Source organism: Strongylocentrotus purpuratus, unplaced genomic scaffold (genome assembly GCF_000002235.5).
Source record: "Strongylocentrotus purpuratus isolate Spur 01 unplaced genomic scaffold, Spur_5.0 spur5_scaffold_14, whole genome shotgun sequence".
In the NCBI taxonomy this organism is placed as follows: Eukaryota; Metazoa; Echinodermata; class Echinoidea; order Camarodonta; family Strongylocentrotidae; genus Strongylocentrotus; species Strongylocentrotus purpuratus.
Window position 1 is genome coordinate 16153697 of NW_022145599.1, and position 27005 is coordinate 16180701.

A 27005-nucleotide genomic window follows, 5' to 3' on the forward strand; every position below is an offset into this window, starting at 1 on the left:
GTGTCGTTAGGGTCAAGTCATAATTTAATTGCTCGTGAACGAGTATAAATTTGCATTATATGTTGTAAATTGTCTGCCATATCCCAATATTACAATAACAGATGATAACGATGAACATGACATTGTATTTAGAAAGTTTTTATTTTTCATAAACAATACTCTTTACAAGAAAATATGAATTTCGTATAATTTCTATGGGTCTGACAAATTCAAAATCGAATAGTCCAATGGCGGTAAATAAGGCTTGAAAGCTTACCCCCTCCCCTCCCGTCCTCTCCCCTCTCCTCCCAGGTTGCCTAAAATATGTGCAGTTACGTCACACTCCAAAGATGAAAGACAAGGGGCATATCAATATAACTGAAAGCAAACCACAATCAAAACAATGTTGGAACAAGGTACATTGAGACTTCCTTTTCGGTTACATTGAAACGGCTGAGGAAATATAATTGTAATAATAGGATCTCTCGATTATCTATATACAACTAACTAGGATATCAGTGACACATACCATAATAACTCCAACATTGAATGAATGAAAAATATAATATCTCAGTGCACATCAATATAAATTCTCCATCAAATAAATATAGGATATTTCAAACTAAACATCTAGTAATATATACCATAATGTAATACAAAATACTGAAGAGAAAAATAATGTAAACACCAACAAAGACTTGAATACTTGGTGATAGAATTTGTGTGGTTTTGACAAAAGTAATCCTTTTTGTGACTGGTTTACAACGTAACTATTCCACAGATATTGAATAAGATTTATAGTCACTCCCAAAACGCCAGAGGCCCACCCCCCCCCCCCCCCCAACAAAAAAAAAGGAGAAAAAAGAAGGGAAAAAATCAAATGAATTTATCTCCATTCAATTTGACGAGAGAAACGGCGCAGAAAAGTGAGACTTTTCGTGTACGAGCAGGCAGTGATTGTCACTTGGTACAATAATTCGGCACACCTAAAATCACACTACACCTAAAATCACGACACTTTATGACGACTATCTCATTTTAACTGTTGATGTTTTAGTCAAGATGGCGACATCGATGCCTTCCTTTTCTGCCAGACGTTTGAGAATGTCACCATGGTTCTTCATCTGGACTGATAACAGCTTGAGTCTGAACATAGGAATAGAAGTTAAAGAGAGAAGATATACAATCTGTGATTAGATTTTCTTTCTAAAGTTCAAGTTACTTTTCTGATTATTTATTAAATATTATGCTATATGCTATCTGATTCATTGATGTGTCAAATACCAAACAGTTAACTCAATTCATGACTGAACATTGTATATTTGAATGCTGTTTCTATACTATTTTAAATTTTAAAATCTCAAGTCGAGCTATTCCGAGCTATTCCTTTGTACTTATGTAATGTACTTGTGTATATTCTAGTGAAATATTTTGCATGTTATTTACAGTACCTTTGGCAAATGTATGTGTTCTTGTAATGTGATTTTTATGGAAATTAATAAACTTAATTAAATTAATTATTCCGAGCTATTCCTTTGTTAGATATTGGCATCCTCATAATTATAAATCCGTTATCAACCAAAGATAGTTATATTCTACTCACTTTGTGTTACGTGAACATGAGAACATACCTAGCATTATAAATTTACTCGTAACTTAGTACATCGAGGATGATTTTAGAATGATCTACTGTCAGACTTAATTATTTCTATGCTCCAACAAAGCATTGCATTTTATTCACACGTATTATCACTATGACATTCTCAGTGACTCGTTCTTAAACCAGACGCTGTTCTACTTACATAGCCCTGTGCTCAGACAACTCCGACATCGTGTCGTCTTGCGAAGACGAGCTCGTCTCTGCTTGGTCGTCATCATCGTTGATGAGGAAAAACACCCGCTTGAACTGGATCAAAAGGTGAGAAATATTAAGTTATTATTCATGTCATTCTCCATGATTATTTTAATTGCTCTGTTTTGATTTTGTATGAATTGGTGCTTGAGCACACTATACAAAACGGTCTTAAATTATTTTTAAAAAATGGTGACAGAAGTTTTCATTTTATTTATGTCATGATGGAATTGTAGCAAAATAACGATGACAGTCGTTATGCTGTTGGTAGGAATAGATTGATGCTGGAGTTCACATAAAACAGGAATATTTTATTTTATTAAGGATTGAAACTTTGTAATATTGAGGAATGAATTTCAAGACAATTTGTAGTAATACAGATATAGCGACGGTGATAGTAGTAATGAAGTTTACAGGGCCCACTCGAGAGAGAAGCTCGATGTAGTGGCGGAGGGGGGGGGGGGGGGGGGGGTAGGTCGAATACCCCTTTTTTTAACCAAACGAATTTGCACCCATGCATCCCACCTCCGCGAAAATGGAGCAGTTCTGTTCAGCTTTTCTACTGGATCCTAATTAAGTGCCATCATAAGTTATCGTACTGAGCATTTTCACATCTCAAACCATCCCAGGAATTATGTAATAAACTTCAGCTAATCGTAGGGAACGTGTAGACTGTAGAGTATACACAATGTTATGTGTGGAAATGAAAGTCAATACTACTGAGATGAGAAAGAACAACTTAGAAAGAAAAAAATAAAGAGGTGCGATGGTTCAGTGGTAGGGCAGTGGTCTCATCACCGGGAGGTCCCGGGTTCAAAACCAAGTCGATGCGCTATAGTGCCCTTTATGTAAGGTAGTAATCCTGGTTAATGCCTGGTTGTTTACTTAATAGCAGTCAGGTATACACAAAAACTATCAAACCACCACACTTACGCTTTTCCACAGGCCCCATAGTTTTGTATTTGGCCGTGCCGTGTATTTTTCTTCATGATAGTACCGTTGCACTCTTACCGGTAGCTTCCTATCCAAAGTACAGATGTTGTCAACCTGAAGTGAAAACAAACAACAATCCATTCATGTTATCTTCTTCATGTTTATGTGAGCTTTTCATAATCTAACATAACAAATATGCGTGTGATATCAATATCATTTGGCTTTCCATTTTCATGTTTATGCGAGTTTTAAAAAATAAAACATCTAACATTAAAAACGTACGTTTATATGCGGTATGTTTAAACAGTAATTTGGTTCAGTCCTTTAGAACCGTATACGACTCTCCACAATCAAAATGGGAAAGACGTATTCGTTTATTTAGCTCAGTGGAAGGTCATTACAAATGGATTGGTAATCCTGTATTTTCTATTACATGTTTACCACCAGGGTCCTTTTATGATAAATCCTACCTCAATCTCCATCATCTTTAGTGTTGCATCCTTCCTGATCCCATCAATATCTCCTACAGAAATACCAATCTGGAATAAGAGCAAAAAAGGTGAATCCCTAAATAAATATTAATTCGGACAAAAAGGCTAAAAAAAATAGTCTTCACGCTTGCTTTAACAAAAAAATATAGAGTGATATTAAAAGTTCTTTTTGATGGTTGACTTGGAGCATGTAAATAGACAATTAAATGTTATATTTTGTAAATGTTTAAATGCTCTTACTGTAACATCTCATCTAAGCGCAGTGAAATAAATACAACGCAATTAATATTTGAACAGTTTTAATTTGACATGACCATTTTATTTTTTCATCCCACTATTAAATCAGCTAGAGTATAATGCACATGTCCATCATGATTCCGCTTCGCTTCCATTATATTACTATTACACGGCCAATTATATATTTTTTTTCTTCAAGAAAGGGTATCAAAGACTATTTCATTGTTGTAGAGCCAATTGTAGTTTGACATTGGTCTACTCGGACATCGTACATTTCTCTCATTTAATGGGTGATGCGCCAGGCTATAATTATCTCAAGGTCATGAAAATTGCTCGATTTCTGGAAATATTAACTGTCAATTTGTTATAGAACACACATCCTGATCACCATCACCACATTTGCTATACCGGCATTCCTGCCACTTAATCGCTATGGCAACGAATACATCCATACCGTCAGATTAGCTAAAACCATCGGCATTAAGAAAATGAAGATGCAGAAAATCAATTCGGTGAGCATGGCAAACGGCTCCAGATCGATACGTGCATTGAAGATGTCCCCTCTGTTGATTTCGCCCAAGAGCATCGTGAAGGTCGCGATCACCGAAAGCCTTTCATCGGTGAAGCCGAACTTTGGAACAAGGAATACAAATAAAACAAGAATTATTGTAATTGATTACTGATAATAGTGTCAGATGTAGCTCGGAATAGTGGCCATTTAGATAAGCATGCATCATGGTATAAAGTTTGGAAGTTAGTGTATATCAAAATATGCAAATGAACATCTTATGCATCAAACGCGAAATATAAAAACATACCTTATATAGTTAAAAAAACAAGAATTTCAAAGTGCTTTTCCATTCACATTCGTTTAAAGTTCTGCATTACATGTATATCTAAAAAAGGTTTTCTTTACATGCATATTATAAATTAAAATTGCACAATTTGCCTCTATGAATACGCCATTCATTGCGTGCAAGCTTCGACCTTTTGAATAAACCATCAGACAACCGCAGAGTTACTTTGTAAGAATACTGAATAACTCGAGTCTGATCGGATCATTCGCAATGTTTACGCTCGAGATCACGATGCCATGCTTTATATGAAATCAAGAATCATGCGTCTGAACCGGATGATTTGTTGAATGGTTATCATTTTTATTGGGAGACTTACCACTTTCCCTTGTAAACACATCGTGAAAGATACGGCGAAGGCCATGATCAAACCAAGGTATACTGCCATCGCCTGAGATTAGAGAAAGAGAAAGTTGCCTATATGTCATTCAATTTCGATTACATGTATTTCTTTTATGTTACACTGTACCATAAGTTGAAAAGATTAACTTCTTACAAATACTATACATATATAGACATATATATAGACATGTAATAACAAATGTGGAGTTAAGAAGCGCTTAATAAGAAATCGTCTCTAAGAGCTTTACAGATATTAATATATATTATTATTACCCGGCTAACCGGATGCACTTCCTTTAAAGAAACACTCTTAGACCATAAAACTCAGGAGAAAGACAGAAAGACAGAGCAATAAATGTATGTAGCCCGTATGTAGTCATGGAATAACGGAGCGATTTAATTACCAGATGAAAAAGGTCGAGACATACCCTCCTCCCACTCAAATCTTTCAAAAAGCCATTCGTTTACATTTCACTTTGCAAAGCAGGTATTATTCATATTGAACAATGAAGACAATAATTTGTAAACATTCTTAAAAATACGAACCGACTAGACATGAACCACACAACCTTTACCTTTAAGAGTGTAAGTAGAGTTTGAAAGAACATCAGGACGTAAATACCAAGCGATTCGATCCTGTAAGATTCAATTAAATGAAAGGAAGAAAAGAATATCCAAGGTAAAATATGAGCATCCATTTGTTGACCGGTTTAATCGTATTTAATTGCAATTCCAAGACGGTATACATTTATCGGTAGCGGATCCAGAATCCTCTGACAGGGAAAAGCGGGCAAGTATTCGAAAATTCTTTTACAAGCAACCACCCCTCCCTCCAAAAAAAGAGTCACATAAACATGAGTAGCAATTTATTTCTGTCATTCTTCTCCTTTTCTAACATCCTCTTTTCTACCCCCTTTTTATTCACCCCTTTCTATCATCTTTTAATTTGAATTGGCGGGTGGGGGGGGGGGCACATACCCCATGTGGCCCCTGGATCCGCCAAGGATCTTTTCAAAGACGACTTAAAGTTATGCTTCTTCATGGCCATGGATGTACGGCCTATGTTTGTTTGTCGATAACATATACAAGCACAATTCTTTCATATCTTCCTGCCATCTTCGCTCTTCAGGTAAACTATTCAAGATTCCGATCTCCAATCACAAACGAAGACCTCCGCTTCCGCTCTTCGATTTTAATCATTTCAGATATTGTTTTTATTCTCATACAAACTCCGAGTCGGTATATCGCTATATTTATTTTGTCGACTAAAACAGCACCCACAAGAGACCTTTAACTCTACAATATCCAGAAGATCAACAAAAGAAGAATCCATTGTCGTTCTGAATGACGTCACTTGATATTGATTTTAGTGGATTTCTCTTTTCCTTTAAAATTCGACTTAATTTATGATGTGCTTCTTTATTTTGTACCATAAAATGCTTTGATTACTTATCGACATAGTTACAAACAAGTCTCATCTTCTATCTGATATTGCAAACTTCATTTGATATTGCAAACTTCATTCGATATTCGTTTTTCTTTTTAGCAATCCCCAGACATTTCTTTCTTCTTGTTGTTCTTCTTTTATTGCTATTATTGTCATCATTTGTTTGTATGCTTTCATTACAAAATTATATTATCGCTTGATGTTGTGTCCCTGGAAATTACATTTAAACAATTTATGCTTGGAAACGACTGATTTTCATCACATATTACACAAATATTTAAACACAGTTAGTGAATAACTTCAATAATACTTCAAATTCTAAGTATATTAAAATTTAAAAAGATCTCACACGTTAAGGTTCGAGAAGAGCTTCTTCCAACTTAAAATCTAACTTAAAATCTTTTATCTTCTTTAAACACAGTTAGTAAATAACTGCAATAACATTTCAATTCTAAGTAGATTAAAGAAAATCATCTCACACGTTAAGGTTCGAGAAGAGCTTCTTCCAGATCTTTAATCTCAAGATCTTTAATCTTCTTTAAACACAGTTAGTAAATAACTGCAATAACATTTCAAATTCTAAGTTAGATTTTTAAAAAATGATCTCACTGACACGTTAAGGTTCGAGAAGAACTTCTTCCAACTTAAGATCTTTTATCTTCTTTAAACACAGTTAGTAAATAACTGCAATAACATTTCAAATTCTAAGTTGATTAACAAAAATGATCTCACTGACACGTTAAGGTTCGAGTAGAGCTTCACCCAGCTTAAGATCTTTAATCTTTAAACACAGTTAGTAAATAACTTGAATAATATTTCAAATTCCAAGTAGATTAAAAAAAAAAAGAAGATCTCACTGACACGTTAAGGTTCGAGAAGAGTTTGACCCAGCTTAGGAACGTGGCCATCACCCCAAACATGTATTCTGGAATACAGGGCACCCGATCTGGTGGGTAGGTGTAGAGGATAGCTGTGGCATAGAGCACCATGTTGAGGTACTTCCCAGTCTCCAGGAGAAAGTGCAAGCGCTGTGTACGTGTGCAGGGTGAAAAACAAAGTACATCAGGGGGGGGGGGTGTTTCACAAAGATCCGAAGTCGAACTTAACTCTTAGTTGGGCTTAAACATCATGGGAGGCCATTTGTAGCCTTGAAATAAAATCTATTCAAAAGAAAAAAATTCAAGTATTTTTGACTTTTCATTAAGTCCACATCAAGCACGTGAAATCTCCTTGGTAATAGAAAATATAAATGATTTGGATCAACAGTTTATGCCTTTTGAAATAACTTTTACAAAATATTTCAAAGATGCTAACGGCTTTCCATAATTGTTAAGTCCACCTTAGAGATAATTTCAAATCAGGATCTTTGTGAAACACCCCCAGGTTACATGTCACTGTTTTTTTTTCAATCTCAAATATAGTTTGACGCCTTTGTGAAGGTATCTGGAAAATATATCATATTCACTCAGACAAATCGCAATGAGGGTTGAAACAATAAGATTACAATTAAACGCGAATTAACCTTTTATCAAGGGTAGTCTCTCGTCCCATTTTCCACAATTCCATCAGATTCATAACTTCGAAGCAACAATTTCATTCTTTAGGTCTTATTTCGATATATTGCTTTTAACATTTCTGTATTTCCAAAAGTTATTACGAATAATAACTTTTCAATTTCTTTAGTTTCGTCTGTTGAATTTTCTACTAATATTCAATGATATTCTTGTGTTTGTTGTAACTCTCACATAATATTCTCCACTCCTGATTTGCATAATTGTATCTGTCCTTTTCTATGTCTTATCTCCTCTTCACCAAATACCAATCCCGTCCAAAAAATGGATACTAACGATTATTGCTTCAATGCTTGATAGCACATACAAATTGTCATACTTAAGGAAATCGAATGACTTTTATAAATATGTTTAAGGAACAGTTTCTGTGAAATGGATACTTGATTTTATTTTATTTTATTTATTTATTTCTGTTTGATTTTCTTTTTCTTTTGCAGTTTTACACAAATATAACAAACAAAACATTGCAAATTTTACACATGACAAAAGAATATATGTAGAATAAAATAAGGCTGGCTGTAACTAATCGAAAACATCAAACTGGGCTCACCTTCAACATAAGCTCGGGAATTTCGAATACTAGAGATACGACGGAGTATGAGAAGATGTAGATACGTGCGACGGTAATACTAACTGCAGAATAGGAATACATCCCGTCCTGCAAAATAAATGGAAACAATAGAATACAATGTAATATTGTTTTTGTTACTGTAGAATTGTTGTGGTCTAGTGGATAAGCCAATCGACTGCAGATCACCGTTTGTACGGGTTTCGAGTCCCGCCTCGGCACTAAGTAATAGGGACTTTTAGATTTGCACGTCGACAGCTTTGACTGCAACGTGTGACGTCATTTTAAGGCACTGCGCATGCGTCACGTCGTCTCAGTTGGCGATCGAGAATGCGTCAACCTTGATTTTCCTAAATCTAGTACGGTACTAGTATATGCCGCGTGCGCATAAAATATACAGTTCCTTAGGTAGACAAAGGAACATCCCTTCCCTGCTATTAGGTAAAAATGTGTAGAAGAAGTGTCACATGCATATTCACCTGTTCTACACATTTCTACATAATAGCAGTGAAGGGATATTCTACCATGTAGCAATAGGCCATCTTCGTAATGTAACCAAATTTAATGCATAAAGTCTTTGTGAAGTGCCTCAATACAAATTATTTCATTCACCGGGTAAGAATAATAGTATTTCAATAGACATAATCCAAACTGCATACATTAGTAGTTGCCAGGTTGGACAAACATTATGGCTTGACCTACCTAGCAACACTTGATATATGCAGTTTGCATTCTGACTATTGAATTACTATTATTCTTATCAGGTGAATGAAATAATTTGTATTGAGGCACTACACAAAGACGTGTGTGCATTAAATTTGGTTACATTACGAAAATGGTCTATTGTCCGTCATGTTCATAGTGTTACTTCCTGCATGCATGTATATCGTCTAGTGCAATCTAAAAGATTTCTAATTGTAGTCAACATGGGCAGTTGAGTACGTTGACACGCATGATCAGTCGGCGTTCGTCGTGTTCTCATCCACTCAATCTAAAAGTCCCTAATGTCTTTTGGCAAGACTCTCCACGCAGGTGTTAAATGGGTACGACTGACCGGAATGCTCCCCAGGGAGTGGAGAATGTGCATACATTGTGTGCGGGTAAGCCTGAATCCGATGAACTGGGTAATAATATATACTGCGCCTAAAAAATAAAGTACCAGGTGCGTTATAATTGTGAAGTATTATTATTATTATTATTATATTTGCGTAATGTAACCAAATCTAAAGCTTACGTCTTTGTGAAGTGCCTCAATACAAATATTCCATTCACCTGTAATGTATAATTATTGTTAGCTAAACCCTCAAAAACACTATCTGAATTCATGTCTGCCTGGGGCTTACCTTTGAAAATTAAAATGAATTTATTAGGCTAGAATTACCGGATCTTGATAGATGATTGATGCTAGGTAAGAACTGCTTGTCAGATTGATCTGAGCGCACATGCCGTCCATTGTGTATCTCAACTCCCGCCCAGCTACGGCACTCAGGAAAACCATGGCAACCGCGAATAGGAAGTATAAGATGAAGTGCGTGTAGAAGACGTATCTGGAACAGATATTCCTGAAAGCAAATTTTTAAAAAAAGAGGATTGATCTTTGATGGTATCTCGAAGTTTGATCAAAGGAGCTGCAAAGATTGATGAGGAAGATGATTGGAATTATACGATTAAAATGAATATTGATCTCTCGAATGAAAAAGTATATAAAATATGGAACCAAACACAATTTACAACTAAAGTATTCTTACCCCTCGTATGTTTTTCGTTCTTTGTACTTTTCGTAACACAAGAATACATAAACAAATACAAAACGTGGTAAGGGTATGAATAATTAAGTTGTTAACTGCACAGGCATACGCGGTAAAGAGTGAAGATTAGGGCTTTCATCATACTGTTTAAAGCTTATCTGCCGTAGTTTACAGGAGGGATTAGACTGCCCTGCAAGGTCACTGGACAGGTGGTTATCTCATCAACTCAGCTCTCAATTAACATAAGAAAAAGAGGATCATGGGGGACCAATGGTCACCGATTAGGCATTGTTTGTTATATAGAGGGCGCAAGTAGCTACAAGTAGTGCAGTGGGCCTTTAAACCTGGTAAAAAAATTGCTGGTAATCATGCATTCCGGAGATCTGAAAAGGAAGAATCCGGATTTTATCATCCGGACTTCATCACATTTTTGCTCTCTATACTCTCGAAGGGGGGGGGGGGGGTGGACTTTCAACCCATCATGAACCCGTTCATAGGATATTTACATTTGGATGATTATGTTCTTTACTTCCAAAATTGTTAATGACCTTTATATTATAAAAGTGTGTCTTTGAATTAAAATGCAGGATGAAACACTCGAGACACATCCACCTTGCCCATGCGAAAGTCCAATGAGCTTGATGAGAGTCAGTTTTAAAAGGAGTTTTAAAGGAGGTGTAGCATGGCGAATACTGGTTAACGCCATCTACGACTTCTTTTGGACAACTGTACGTAAACGAATGGACTTGATTATAACGGTCAGCGCGCGCAAGCGTTCGCGAAACAGACCGAAGTTCTCTTCACGCTTCAGTTTCGCGTATGTTGCACGAGCGTGAATACTGCGGTCGCGTCGTCCGATACCCGATTGGCCCCGAGTCAGGCCACGGGAAAGACGAGTAGTCTCGTCATGCTACACCCCCTTTAAGTGGTATCTGCTACATTATACTCACCATTTCCGGTCGATCAGACCTCGAGAGAGTTCATGGGCCAGAAGCTCTTGTCGTCCACACTTTGACATCGTCTGTTGAAGATCAGAATCACTTGTCATTTGAATTCAAAGGAGTATATATAGGGCCACATGAACAAATAAATTAGAAAAGTAACAAAATAATTGCAGTATTTGTGTTATTTGGATTTTACAGACGTGTATCAATCAGATATGATTATTTACGTCTGGGGACCGACCTTTAACGTCATCATCCGAAAGAGTTTGGGGTTAGTTGAGGGGTTCATTGTTGCATTTTCTTTCTTATAAATTTCTGCTATGAGAGGAGAATGTGATCAATTTTTAATTTTCAGTCTCTGTGGGCAACGGTGTACTTTACCTCCAAAGCTGCATATCTTTCTCCGTTATGCCTGAAAGATTCATCGGAAAGGCCAGGGTCGATGTATTTGAAGCTGTAGGTTACCTGAGGAAATATAAATAAATAATATTTTATCAATCAATAATAATAATAGGGATTTATATAGCACTTAATACGAAATACCGTCTCTAAGCGCTTTAAATATAATGTATGTCATCATCCTGTTTATCGGATTCATCACCATTTCCACTCCCTGGGGAGTATTCCTACCAGAAATGGTCATCGTGAGAGCATATGGCAATCGCTAACACAAAGTCTTTCGTCATCGTACTATGTCCCCATTTCTCTTTTGGGTATGGATTGGAAAATGTAGATTAATGCCTTGCCAAAGGACATTATTGCGATGTCGGCCCTTTGCATTTGAAGTCAAGTGCGTAAACCACTCGACTTCAACAGCTCGAATCGATCTGGTATACAGAAATTATGCGTGATTACTGTATTTTGGCAAAGAAATGTCCCGTCTGATATCCTTATGACTATCAAATAGTTTGGACTTATGACTTTCGAATAAATATGTTCATGTAAACAATTAAACAATTAAAATACTCTCTCCAGCTGGTATGCATGACCTTTACAACATAATGAACATAGGTCATTCAATTTTTAAGTGCACTTATATCGCCCCTAAAAAATGGATTTTAGACATTATTATGTCGGCGGATATTCTGAAATTAAATGTAAGCCTATCGTGATTATTTTATCTGTACATTTATTTTGGCTCAATGGTATCATACCGTGTAACGGGGATCGTTGGGTGGCAGATCCGACTTCTCGACGCATTTATCGAAGACTAGCATGGCGACATCCGGGAGCTTTTCAATGAGTGCCTTCATGGGTGTCAACTTCTCCTGATTACGGGCTGACATGGCCGAGTCCCACCTTCAACAAGAAAATAATATCATTCTTAAAAGGTAGACTAGTTTTGAAGGAAAGAAAAAATTACTTACACGTAGACATGTCGATAAATGTGGGTTTTTGAAAAAAATACCTAAGATAGGCCGCGACAACGATCTGACCCCCGCCCCCAAAAAATTGGTGTAAATGTTTTGATTCTTCCATTCCTGGCAACGATTGGGTATGATAAAATAAAAATGAGGTACCCTATCACAGTTACTCAATATAGACGCTCACCCTAAATAAAAAAAATTGTCATGAATATCTTCACTTCATTGATTGATGTCAAGTTAATAAAAATGTTTATCCTTTGAAAATACTGAAACTAGACTTTTAACTAGTTCCCCCATCAGTCCATTTTTATCCTCAGACTAAGGTAAGACATCGTTCTAAAATGAACCCTTCAAGATTTTTATAACATAACTATAGCCTAAAACATGTACAGTCAAAACAGCTGCAGCGACCACCTGTCTACAAAGACCACATTTTTTGTTCCCCTTGAAAATTATTTCTCATTGAAACATGTACTAAAGGAACCTGTCTACAAAGACCACTTTGTGTGTTTTCCCTTGGGCGGTCGCTAAAGACAGGTTTGACTGTACTTACTTGTCACTTCGAATGATAGCCGTGGCAATATCTTTGGCATCCATCTCAATAGCCAGTTGCAGTGGGGTGAGAGAATCGTCGTTGATGAGGGTGAGGTCGGCATCATTCACGAGTAACAGGTTGGCAGCATCAGTCGCGTTGCTAAGGCAACACATGTGGAGGGCGGTGTTCTTCGAAAGGGGATGGATGTTAAATTTCGTGTTACAATTTAGGCCGCGTTCGTTATATCATTCGTGAAGAAAATTGTTGATCAATCATTATTAGAGGTTCTGTATGAATTCATAGTTGTTGTGATTATAGAGAATGCAACGGTATAACACGAGGTAAGAAACATATATGGATTATTCCAATGCCTTTAGTAATTTATGACAATCTATCAGGTTATTATGAACATTAATATAAATGTTATCTGTACTAGCCTATCGAACATGTAGGCTGCAGTAACATCAAAAACTCATCCTCGTTGTATAGAACAGATCGTAATAACTGTAATCTTTACACAGTGTTAAAGTAACTCACCTTGTCGCTGTCGACAGCGTTGATGTCGGCGTGGTTTTCGATGAGAACGACCATGGTCTCGACGTCGTTGTTAGATGCTGCCAACATCAATGATGTCTTGTAATCTCCGTCCCTGATTTTATTTGACAAACGTCATAGTTATTTTCAGAGATTGAATGGATTCGAAGACTCGATTGTAAATCACTTTGATGCATTTTGCAGCTTTAGTGTTGTCGAAGTGAAAGTTAAGGAAGTTTTTCAAAGGGCATTGTGTCACGAAGTACCTATATATTTTTTTTAAGACACAGTCTCAAAATGTATAGTGCTTTTCAGCCAACATGGTCGCCAGTATTAAAGTTTTCATTTGTTTAATTATATCTTACTGGTCCGAACCACCCATATACCGCATAATAAAGAATTCAACATGATTAAGCTAGTTTGTTTCAAAATGTTATTCCATTACCAGAATTCAAGATTGACTTTAGAATATTAAGATGATCATACGTTAAAGGGATCGGATAATTATTATGCTCCGCGCACACGAGGCGTCATTTCAACTGCTTTATTATCTACGCTTTTAATTTAAAAAACCTATGTAGGCAATAATTCAAAGCGATATTTGCCGCATTTATTTTGCATTCATGTTTTAATACACGATGTCTCTTTCTCATGATGCGCCAAAAGATAGCGTCAGTGAAAAATGACACTTCGTGTACAACGAGCATTACCTATTAGAGACATCAGAGCCAGATCGTAGGAGTGATTGCACGAGGTAATGATGTCTGTTGCTACTAGCCAGATGAAGCGGTGTTTGGCTTTGGAGGTCCTCCTCGGTTAACAGCCGAGGACAGAGGCGAAGTAGCTCCTCAGAAAATGCCTGCCGCCCCAACCTGATAGGAGAGGGGGGGGGGGGGTTATATCATTACAATCTTCGTTTTCTTCCTCGTCATCATTATCACCATCATCAGTATCATCATCACCATTCCACTTCTCATTTTACTCATCCTCATAATCATTATCACTGCCACCGTTATCAACATCACCATTATTAACACTACTACCACCATCATCGTCATCATCATCATAGTTAAAATTATCGTCTTTTTCTTTCTTTCTTTCTTTCTTTTTTCAAATTTCCACGTCGTGGTCTTCTGACTGTTTGTGTAGCTTGTGTTGCGGATTTAAAATACGTTCTGCATTTTACTAAAATTATATTATTCTATGAGATGTAAAGGTTTAAACTTAAATTCAGAATAATTACTTTGCAGCTATATCATGGGGGAAATGAGACTTACTTGGCGGCTACATGCAGAGCCGTCTTTCCCGTCGTATCACGGACATCAAGCTGGGCACCATTTTTGATCAACAATTTTAGAATCTGCAGTTGATGTAAAATTAGATTATCATGTTAATTCTTGTGACAAATTTCTCTTGTTGTTGTTGTTGCATCTCATTAGTGATACCTCAGCAAGAAAGGAACAGAGACATTATGACAAAAACATAAACAAAACAAAAGAACAGACGTAGGTGTTGAAATGAATCTTCTCCACTTTTCTAATAGATGTGACCGATGATTGATCATCTTGGTTGGGTTGCTGCAGGACACTGGCCAAGTTTTCCTTTTCGCTCCCCTGAATAAAATTGCTTGGTGCAAAATTAGATTATATATGTTAATTCTGGTGACAAATCATTATTGTTGTTGTTACATGTCATTATTGATACTTCAGCAAGAAAGGAACAGATACATTTAATATGACAAAGACATACAAAAAAAGGAGAACATAATAAGACGTACAGTGTAGGTGTTGAAATGAATCTTCTGTACTTTTGTAATAGATGTGCCCGATGATTAATCATCTTGCTTGTGTTGCTGCAGGGCCCTGGCTTTGTTTTCCTTTTCGCTCCCCTGAATAAAAGAGTCGGCGGTGTTCCTTATTTTTAGAGGGCACTGATGAATAAAAATCCCAGGTATTTTGCATTGGACAGGTATCCCAAATAATGTTTTAACGACTTCTCTCTTTCTTTTTGCTTGTCAAAGAAGCTGCAGAATATTAGATTCACAATTGACGGGGCATCTCTGCCCTTAGCACCCCTATTGAATATATCGCTCCCATCGTCCCATTTAAAGGTCACACAAACGCTTTAAAGCGGCACGAGTAATCGAAGATTGTAATTTTGCAATTATTGATTGCAACTTCATAATGACCTCCTTCTATTAAACTTACCTCCAGGTCACCAACTTCGGCTGCGTAGTACAGTGGCGTGTGGTCGTTCTTATCGAGATGGTTGACTAGTTTCTCACCTCCGTGATCCATTAGGAGTTCGATGATGTCCGGTCGGTCGTTTTCTGCCGCCCAGTGAAGGCAAGTCCTCGATTTCTCATCCATCGCTAATAAAATGTTCATTTGAGAATAAAACTGTGTTTTAAGGGCCGTTCAAAATTTCTCTCGCTCTTTTTCTCTCAAAAAAAATCTTCATTTGGGCATGCAATTACGTTTCACGGGGTGTTCACATTGGTTAGTCTTCTTCATTTAAATTGCTATCAACGTTTTCAATTGGGCATATAATCACGAGTCAGGGTAGTTTCGTAATGTTTACGATTCCGCTCATACAAAAAGGCTTTCACAATGATTACACTCTCTCTCATTAGTTTCAAACTTAATATTCATTCAGGCATGACATTACGTTTCGCGGGGTTATCACGATGTTTACAGTCAACATGATCGCAAAGAGTTTTGAAGAATCAACCTAACGCATTGTTAAGGCCTATATACAGTGGGTATGTCGGCAGCGTATGAAAACAGGGTTCATCGAAATAAGTAATCATCGATTTCGAATTTGAATTATGTTGATTATTTTAGTGGGAATAAGATGAAACCAACCTTCGATGTCGGCCCCGTACGAAAAGAGAGCTGACGCGGCCCCCTTGTGGCCTTTCCACGCAGCACAGATCAGGGGTGTGAAACCATAGTCGTCACGGTTTTCGATCTCCGCTCCCTATCAGAAAGAAATTATTAATTTATGACGACTCTTTTTCGGATATTTGGGCATTGTTAACTATTTGTCTTGATATCGCTGACTCACGTATACAACATGTACGAGGTCTAATCATGTAATGTCAAAAGTATTTATGTTTATATGCTGGCCTAATCGTACGGTATTTACAGGGCATCGATTCCAGATTCCGGGGGGGGGGGGGAATCGGTGGCTTCTAATATATTTTCAATTGAATGTGTATATTTAGAACGTATCATTTTCCACTTGATTGGCCCTCATCCCCTCCCCTGGTCATGAAGATAGAATATTGCCGTTCATGTTTTGCAAGAATTCATACCCATTTCGGAAATAGATCCATTTTGACATTATTTGAGGAGCTATAAACTAGTCAAGCAGCTGTTTTAGTTAAGAAACTGAACTTTTACTCAACTGTTCTATTATGATTAGAGTTTTAATAGCGAATTCATGTTCTCTCTGTACTATGTAGTTAAATGAAATCAGAATATTCTTAGATTTTTTTTGTTTACCTCTTTGATGAGTAAATTGATCATTCTGCATCGATCATGCATAGCAGCCCTGTTTGAAGAAAAAAACAACGAACAAAAAAGATCTTTGTAAGTCCTAAAAAGAAACTATTTTCTTTTCCTGAAAGGGAATTAGACTTTTCAAAAATTCATAGATACTCGCTTTATGACTGGAATGACTGGATGATTTGAATGAAGAAATGCTCGAATGGTCGAGATTGAGAAGGTTGTGAACAGATTAAATTTGAAGAGTTAAAAATTAAGAATGTAGTTCTAAAAAGAATTATTGGTATTCCTCTTATACTTATTCCTCTAAACGCACCATAAGCGGGTTCTGTTAACGAACAAATAATTCAACAACCTTTTTCAGTAAGTCTACCACATGGTGTTACCGAAAACCTCAGATTGTGAATATTAATTTTACTTCCATTTTTAATTGAAGTGCACTAGCATTCGGATGAAACAAACCCCTGAGGTTAAATGTTCGCCAAAGTGAAATTAAATTTGGAATCAATAATGCTATAAACGATTTTCACCTGTGCAGTGACGTCATTCCTTCGTCATCTTCCATCAGGATGGATGCTCCATAGCGCAAGAGCGCATGCGCAATGTCCTCTGCCCCGGTGACCGCGGCCTCATGAAGCGGGCAGGCCCCATTCGATTTCTGTTCATTTGCATTGGCGCCATGTTGGAGGAGCAGTTCAACCAACTGTAAAAGAAATACATATTTCACATTTTGATCAGCAGTTGTACGTTTGTAGGTTATGTAAGAATGCTCTTGATTTTAAAGCCACACTGTCCTTCTTGTAGCTACTTGCTCCCTCTATATAGAAAACAATGCCTAACCGGTGACCATTGGTCCCCCATGATCCGCTTTTTCTTATGTTAATTGAGAACTGAGTTGATGAGATAACCACCTGTCCAGTGACCTTGCAGAGTGGTCTAATCATTCCTATAAACTAGTACAGATAAACTTTAAATCTACGTGCTACTTCAATGTACGCCCATTGCACACGGGCGTAATTTTGATAGCCCTATTAATTCGATAATCAGTTTTGTGAAGGTAATTCAACCCATGAACAGTGATTCAACACAATGTCTGCGCTGTTTATTTTGCATTCATATTTCGTTAACGATATCAATTTGACATTGTGCAGTCCTTCGCAGTCTTACATTGAAGTGTCACTATCATAAGACATAATACATAATACACAACACACCAACATTTAAGATATAAAGGCATATTAAGACATAAGCATGATTCATTAGACATAAGGCATAAGACATATTAAGGCATAATACATATACATAAGACATAAGGCATACGACATACGGCATAAGACATAACACATAACACATAAGGCATAAGACAGTTGTCATGCTGTGATATAGGTTAGCGTACCTCAAGCTTCCTACTCCTGACGGCGATGTGAAGTACGGAGTTTTCCTCGTTGTCGTAGTCCCTCAAATAATCGGCCACCTTTATTCCACATTTCGGAGCTACAAATGAAGAGTTCGTAAAAAAGAGGGAAAAAATTAGTCAATTAATCAATATATCAATTAATCCATCATTCTCTCCATCCATCCATCTATCCAACCATCAATCAATCAATATATTCAGTATAGGCCTACTATTTTATTATCTACTTTATCATTTTGTCTCCATTTAATAATATAATAACAAGATAGGTACAATCTATCACATGACATTGAGGTTACCAAACCTGTTGATCGTTAATGTTATATTCAATTTAAAAAAATACATTGCTTTGAAAGGAGTTATTGATTGTCATTGCAACAATTTTTGAAACATAGCTCATTACGTACCCATTTCAATAAGTATTTGGGCGGTGGCTGCGTTGCCTACGGAGGCGGCAGCCATTAAGGGCGTGGCCGAGTGTTTGTCCATAGCCTGCAGCAGTGCTCCACGATTTATCTGAAAGAAGAAGAAATGAAAAATGAAAGAAAGAAAAAGGAAAAGAAAAAGATGTACTGCGTTCGTGTCCATAAATTAACATCATATTTTGACGGTTCGACTTTAATCTGAGGAAATTTGAAAAACCAAGTTGCTGCCAAAGTAAATGTAGGTGGACCATACGAGACACATTGCAAATGGGTTCATCTGCTCGCTATACGACCAGACAATACAAATACCAACGGTAAAAGCAAGCGGTGTGCTCTTGGGTTTTTTATCCAAAATAGTATTCACCAGTTTTGGCAAATCGAATTTGTTCCCCCCCCCCCCCCCCCCCCCCCCGACAGACTCTCTTCTTCGTCACATGTTCTTAACAAATAATTTTTGGTGTGGAGAAAAAGAGCCAATTTCCATTTTCTTTTAAAACTTAAAACCGCTACAAATGCTTACCAATGCTAAACAAATATCGGTGTCTCTTTTGGTTGCTGCAACGTGAAGAGGTGACATGAGGTCATGGTCGAGAGAATTGACGTCAGCCTTTCCGAAATCAAGCATAACCTACACAAAATGATGAAGATGTGTTTATATGTCAGTATTGTATTATGCTATTCATGAAGTTAAAAATCCAGAATTCAAAGGGGATGTCCGACCCATTTGAAATTTGAATTGAATAAATAGGGAACATTAAACAAACGGTTAATTTGTCATCAAAATCGGACGAAAGATAAGAAATTTATGGAATTTTTAAGTTTCACATAATTTCATGAAAAAGTGATATATATCACGTGGTAGGTCCACGGTATCACATAGGCTGTATGAAAATTAGCAAGCTGATGATATCATTCCCTCACTATTGCCCAAATATTTTGTTATGACATTTCAACTTGTTCAGTTTTGTCTTGACTGTAGCCTAACCGTCTTCCACACGTCTGCGAGGAGACATTCTAGAAACTTTACTTTCTCTGATAGAAATTCCATGCAACTTCTCCGGCAATCCATATTATAAGATTATTGTATCAACGGCTGAGTGCATAAAATTATACTGTATTTTAAATTGTCATAAATACGTCGTAACAAATTATCAACAGTGGCTTTAAAACTAAACCAATCCCATCTTCTGAAATAAAAACCAATAGAAATCAATATCAAAGTAGAAATGCTCTTCATACAAAACAAAGTGAGACGATATAGAGAAATAAATAAAGGTATATAAAAATAGAATATAACATCGAAACTGTAGAGGATTACGTAAATCTGTCGACCGGATCAACTACTTACCTCTATCATCTCTCTCGACCCGTATCTAGCGGCGACATGTAGGGGCGTCCACCCGTTGGTCTGATGTGCCTCGATGTTGGCTCGGTGAACGCAGAGGAGTTTGACGGCCTCAACGCTGTCCTTCTTGGCTGCAAGGTGAAGGGGAGTTGACGAATTCCCGTCTGTCGTTCTGATGTTGATTTCTTTGAATAGATAAAGGGTAAATTTGAGAGTTAACGACTTTGGCATTAGTCTTCTGGTCAAAGCACAACCATTAATTTTATACTTTTTTTTTGGAGGGGGTGGGGGGTAATTAAGCTAGTTTATGGAACACATCGAGGCAGTGGCGTACTATTGGCCGAGCCATTGATGACATAATGGCACCATGGGGTGAGAAAAATATTCGTTCTCGTTGGATGATATGCAAATTTACAAGTGCACCTATTAGGAGAGAATGTGGAAGAGGGTTGTGATGTCTTCTCGTTGCGTTATCTTTCACATTCTCTTCTCTCCCCTCTTTTTCACCCTTATTCTCAAATTTCACATTTATTTGTACTGTTCTCACTTGGTAATAATAGTGGTACGATGACCTGTGATTAAGTTACTAAACTTGGACGCAGAGCAGGTATGTAGTTTTTGAGGGCATTGGCATGCCCATTAAATACGGTTCATCAGCGTTGCCTTTACAACGAGTGATGCTTAGAAATTTTGAAAGAACTCGAACACCGAACATCCGAACAAAAGACCGAACAACAACAAAATAACATTCCCCGCAAAGATCAAAAGTCGTTCTGTCTGGAGTCGGTTGGAGCCGGTTTGTCGGTGTGACTGAGATTGTAAAAAATCTCAGTCACACCAGTGAAACCGACACCAGATCGACTATAGACCAAACAAAATTTAGATCGTCTCCAACGACCAAAATCGGTACGTCTGGAATCGGTTTAGAGCCAATTTATTTGTCCGTCCAGAGTCGGTTTGGCGTAATGACTGCGGTATTATTCGCCCTGGCCAAATTGGTCCGTCTGAAATCGGTTTGGCGTGGGTTTGGCGGTGTGACTGACACGACTGAGATATGATGGCGAAACATCGGTCCGTCTAGAGTCAGTTTGGCGATTTGTCTGCGGTATTATCCGCCATGGTAAAAATCGGTCTGTTTGGAATCGGTTTGACGTCTGTTTGGCGGTGTGACTGAGGGCTTACCTGCTTTCTGCTCGAGCAGTCTTTTCATCACAGCGATTTGATTAGAAGCCGATGCGTGATGGAGAGCACTCAGTCCGTTCCTGTCCAGCTTATTGAGTAGAGCGTCTTTGCTATCTGCCAACCTCAATTTTACTTCTTCGACATTCCCCCGCCGAACGGCCTAGGGTAAAGCAAAAAAGACATTTTAACAATTCTATTTAAACCTCAATACATGATATTAAAGGTACTATGTTCCACTTTTTGCAGGTCAAAAATATTAAATTCCAACGTCATTTGAAAGACAATATTTATTTAGAAATTCTCTCAAATCAAGAAGGGTTTGAAAATAGCCTTTTGTGGGAAAATAACGACCTAATTAGTTGTCAAATCGACATATTAAGTGATTGCAATCACCTAAGTAATAGTCTGATTTCAGATCAAATGGTCGTATGTTTTGTGCTGGATAAAGATTCAATCGGTTTAATTTTGACCATTACTAGTAGTGGGTTATTAATGCAGACAAAAATGCTCATATACCTGTTACATTACAGCTCATTTTATGTATGTTATTATTTAGAAAGAAAGATGTCAGTCAGTCACTCAATAGTGTCTGATAGGGAAGTCTGAAAAGTAAACGGGTTTCCTCGCATAATTCGAATATTGGGACACTGATGTCGTTTGAAATTTACAAATAGGACCTACATGGCATATTCATAATTCCTGCAAAGTTCTACAGAATTTGATGATGGCTGCAAGAGGGACATAGTATCTTTAAATCAACTCCTCCATCCCATTGAACTGTGAATGATTTATAAGTACATCATGAGAGACCAAAAAGATATCACTCGACGTGCGTCATAAGAGGGGGGGGGGGAGGTGCCCCTGTGCCACCTGGATCCGCCATTGCCCATTTGAATTTTGAGATAATGGACCCTCGCTTCTTGAGTACACAATGTTAAAAAGAAACAAAGTAAAGACTTTCAAACATTTTCTATTTAACCCTCGGTCACAAATGCCATTACGAACTGCTACGAATGCCGTACGAACGATTTTCAGACAATGGAGGTCAATTCGGAAAGGCAATGGAAAAACAGGGATATTCGTACGAACCTCTGTGACCGTAGCATTAGCTATCGACATATAAATGTATTGTTTGTAGTTATTCACCTGACTTACTTCATTGTTATTTTCTTTAGAACTTTCTTTCGCTTGAAAGTTTGGGTTTTAAAACCATGTTCTGATTCTCTTTCTTCTTATTGTAAGCAAAGATAATTATGTGCTATGTCATGCATAAATTATAAAGTGCTATACATCATACAATATTACCCCGATGTCATAATGACAACGTTGACGTAATTTCTTTCACACCGCAAATGATTACGTGAACAATGCATTTAATGGCCTCACGCAAGCGCGTGGTAACGTTTCCATTATTTGGTACTTGATCGATTACTTTCGCCACCACTTTTCATTTCTCCGATCTTGAAAAAAACAAAAAGGATTGCAAAGTCACGCGCTAAAAGGAATAGAAGACAGCTAAACAAATACAAGACAATGGGGATTTAATCAGGGCTGATGTCACTAATGACACCTACTGATCATGAGGTGAATTTGAAAGAGCTAGGTTTCCGTTATTGGTAAGTTTCCCATTTGATCTTGATTAGACGGAGCAGAAATTCATTAATATTTTGAGGGGAAGACAAGGGACGGATGTGGCCTAATGGTTCAAGCTCTATTTACACAAGACTGAGTATAGATCTAAATGGTGTTGGCACTGGCAATAAGACAAATATGAACATGCAGGAATTAAAATTGGTTCTAGAAATTGGATGGCTCTACATTTTTAATATGAGTTATATGACTACTACGTCTTCATTTTAGACAGAGCATGCGTGTGACACATGTCAAGAACCTATACCATCGAGGGTCGCCGACGTCTTTTTCACGACCGGGGTGGGGAAAACATCAAAGCGAACAAAACAGAAGATGGGTCTGTGAAGAAAGCACCGTCCCCGGTCCCCCTCCACAATTGCATATTGTGATACAATTTTTGTTTGTCTTTTCGAGGAAGAAAAACAAAATCGTAGTACATGTAGTAATGAAAAATAATTTAAAGCACATTCAATCACCTATCGTAATCCTAATATAGTCTTGATAGAAAATTTGGGCAAGATTTACAAACATTATTTGAGTACATTATCTTAGAGCTTTAAAAAAAAAAATCGAATTGCTTTTTTAAAGAACATTATGCTTTTAGAGCGGGGGAGCTATCAGTTGGGGTGAGGCGGGGGAGTTCTCATCTCATAATATGATTCTTACACTTCGCAGGATAGAAATTATGGGCAGTTTCCTCATTGTACGTTGTGATCGAACACGAAATATTTGCATATTATTTACGTTACATTTAACAGACTTTATTATCATTACGTACCTTATATTTAAGGGGACAAGCCTGTGATAGGCATTTGGCCTTTGTTTGTCCCTTTGCATTTTGATATGTTTTTTGGTCTTTCTATTTATTGTTATTTCGCACTATACCTTGTATTGTTCTTGAATTTCTTTTTACCTTTACTGCATTGCTATTTGCCTATAGGTTATTTTGTATGTTCTTATTGTCATTTGTATCGCAGTGTGGAAAGAATGAATTGAATTGAATGAAATACACATTTGCGGGGGAACGTAGCGACCAAGCAACATGAACTTTCATTCGGAATCCTAAACCTGTGCATCATTGTAAGCCACCAAGTCTGGTATAATTATTAACACTTTTGTTTTTGACCGTTCCTTTGAAAATGGCCGAGTGACAGTCCCTTTAAACAACAGGGACTTTTAGATTTACACGACGTGAACGTGGACCGCTACGTGAGACAGCCTTTTAAGACAATGTGACGTCCTTTTAAGGCAAGGGCAGTGCCTGGCAGTGCCTTAAAAGGAGGTCACATTCCCTTAACTCACGTAGCGGTCCACGTTAACGTCGTGCAAATCTATATTGCTATAGAGACTCATTTGGGGACACGTCCCTCTTGTCACCGTAACTGCTGGGAAGGGGGTAAACACACCGGTCTTTGTAATTCATGCAATCAAACATCATTCAAAAGGTTAAATCAATAATGTAACTTACTAAGTAAATATTTTCACTATCGTATTTTTCTAAGGCTTTCAAGTTTGACTTTGGCTGTAACAGTCGTCAATTCCCAGATACTATTGGAAACATGTATAAATAGGCAGTAAGGTCTGAAAGTAGGGTTGGATTTTACTTCTGCAGTCTTTTCTTGAAGAAATACAAGCGTGAACACCCAAAATTCCACATTTAATGTTTTTCTTCTTTTTTTTACATTCAATTTCATCCTTTAAAACTATAACACTACCTTCGTTGTAACATTAATCTTTCATGCGGGAAATTATTGTCTATACTCGCATTGCTTTACCGACCCAAAAACCTAGCCAACACTCACCTCAGAAAGCTTCATGACAGAACCAAGTCTTGTGTAGCTCTTGCCGACACCCGACAGGTGATCCTCTTTTTGGAAGACCTCCTTCATTTCTTCACAGTCATAATGCAATGACGTTTCGCTGGCAACTTGGTTTCTCTTCGACCTCGAAGGCTTGTTCGCTTTACGAAAACGACGCTGAGCGGCGGCGCCCGAGACGAACGCAGCCGCCTTGAACATCACCCTCGCCTTGTTACTCTCGCCGTTGCCCCCGAACTTTCTCCATGGGCTCGGGCGGGTCGCATCTTCCTTTCGAGGCGAGGCGTTTTCGATGTCGTCTACCTTATCGAATGCGTCATGATAACCAACGTCGTCGTCGTCGATGACCGCGGGCGAAGTCGATGCCTCGGTCGAATCATCTTTACTCACTTCACAAGTTACTGTCGTGATGGTGCTTAATTTGCCTTTTGGTGAAGCCATGAGGTCAGCATAAAGTGCTGCTAGTTCGCTGTCCTCTAGAATAATTTTCGACGATGACATCTGGAAATCTTGATTTTGAATCACACTTTCAACCTTCTTAACCACTTTATCGTAATTATCAAGTTAAGGACAATTATATTTCACAAGTCAAGCTAAGACAACCAACATTCTGCATATCATCGAAGTGTTGTTTAAAACTGCCACCAACTATTCCAAACACGCCTTATAATGGAGCCAGAGACTACTTATATTCTTTGGTACAAAGATCTTTAAAACTGCATTAATGAAATTAATGAGCTAAAGATGACCAATGACGCAAACAAAATTCCCGAAAGAGTCCAACTAATTCGCCTTTTCTAAAATTCAATCACTTCGTGAAGATATTCCCCGATCTTGAGGAAGTCTGTCCGAGATGTGGCTTGTCGGTATCCTCTTTTTTTACCTTTTCCACAAATATAATTGTAGCACTCCTGCCTATCCTCTGAAGTTTGCACAATCGAAATCAAACGGTGAGAAGACAAAATCAATTCTCATCCTCACTTTCGTCAGTTTTGAGAGTGAATGAGATGAACGCGAGTATCCTGAAGAAACGCGTAACAAATACGTTTGTCTCTTAATTTTAATGCTGTCATGGTCCTATATATACATCCTACAGCGGCTAAAAATCGTTACTTATAGATTTTCATTGTCCACGCGACAAAGCCCACTATTAGAAGAGTTATCACGCTTTCTTGTTGAGACACGGGGTTAAATGTTTTCTTGATGCCGCTTAATTTGTGACTTATAATTGAAGCTTTCGATCGATCCGCCCTAGGCGAACATGTCGTGTAGAAAGACAAGGCCACTGAATCACCATCTCAGACAATGGCTTAAAATCATGGAACTCTCGCTCAAACTTGATTACGTAAGAATTGTAGGCATTGGGTGCTACTTGACAACCGCGCGGCTTGAACAGGACGAGTTCTGGGGGGGGGGGGGGGTGTTTCACAAAACTTGTTATCAGTGACAAATGACAGTTTTTGTTATAAGCTACTGAAATCCTTGCTTCTGATTGGTCATGATTTGTCACTGATTTTGTCATTTGTAATTGATGGCTTTGTGAAACGGGTCACTGGTCTTGCGTTTGGATTGTAAAAGAAATTTTGGAAAGTGATTTGAAATGGTTGATCATGTAGGATTTAGCAGATAACTATTGGTGTATATTGTGATGTTTTGGAACTAAGATAATTCCTAATTTCACTCCTGATCAAAATGATAAGAAATTGGCCCAGTCTTGCTAAAAAGGTAACATCCGCAGTACACATAAATGTACATAATTATGGGACTAAACAAACATGTGGCATGAAAGTGTGGTCCCCAACCTTTAGCTGTTATGTTACTCCTCATATTTTGAATATGAGGACATCTGAAGAGCAGGCACGTAGCCAGAGTTTGATGTTTGGGGGGGGGGGCACATACATGTAATCGATCGAGGTTAAAAAAGGGGTCCCAAAAAGTTCAACCGATCTAGGAAATTTAGGGGGCACGTCCCCCCCCCCCCCCCCCCGTGGCTACGTTCCTGCTGAAGAGCCACGCTTATCTGGTGACACCTTTTCTATGATACACTTCCACTCTATGTGGCCCTCCTATCACTCACGTACAAGAAGGGATTATACAGTAGAAAGCAAACAAGGAATGATAGATGTCGAATAGAAAGTTGTGGACAAAAACTTGTTTGCTTCATCGAGTAAAGTAATCAGCTCAAAGACAAATAAGACCATGGCTTACAATTGAGTTTGTAACGAAGACGTGCTACTGTTAGGCGTACGGGCACACTTTCCCAGTTGTAAACTTTGGAA

General features: G+C 37.8%; 1 protein-coding gene across 1 annotated transcript; it reads right to left on the reverse strand.

Annotated features, from left to right (window-relative positions):
• Positions 1-959: 959 nt before the first annotated feature.
• LOC100890885 (transient receptor potential cation channel subfamily A member 1) lies at positions 960-25370 on the reverse strand. The gene is made up of 27 exons (XM_030985113.1): positions 24712-25370; positions 21278-21437; positions 20099-20280; positions 19271-19378; positions 18733-18841; positions 18308-18405; positions 17442-17614; positions 16909-16957; positions 16267-16381; positions 15610-15773; positions 14680-14762; positions 14113-14274; positions 13406-13517; positions 12887-13056; positions 12121-12265; positions 11348-11431; positions 10973-11043; positions 9656-9836; positions 8257-8364; positions 6997-7163; positions 5264-5324; positions 4666-4737; positions 3947-4123; positions 3235-3303; positions 2765-2878; positions 1782-1885; positions 960-1125 (listed from the first exon to the last, which is right to left on the reverse strand). The coding sequence occupies exons 1-27, from the start codon at positions 25225-25227 to the stop codon at positions 1008-1010; spliced, it is 3672 nt and encodes a 1223-aa protein (XP_030840973.1). The 5' UTR covers positions 25228-25370; the 3' UTR covers positions 960-1007.
• Between the last annotated feature and the right edge of the window lie 1635 nt (positions 25371-27005).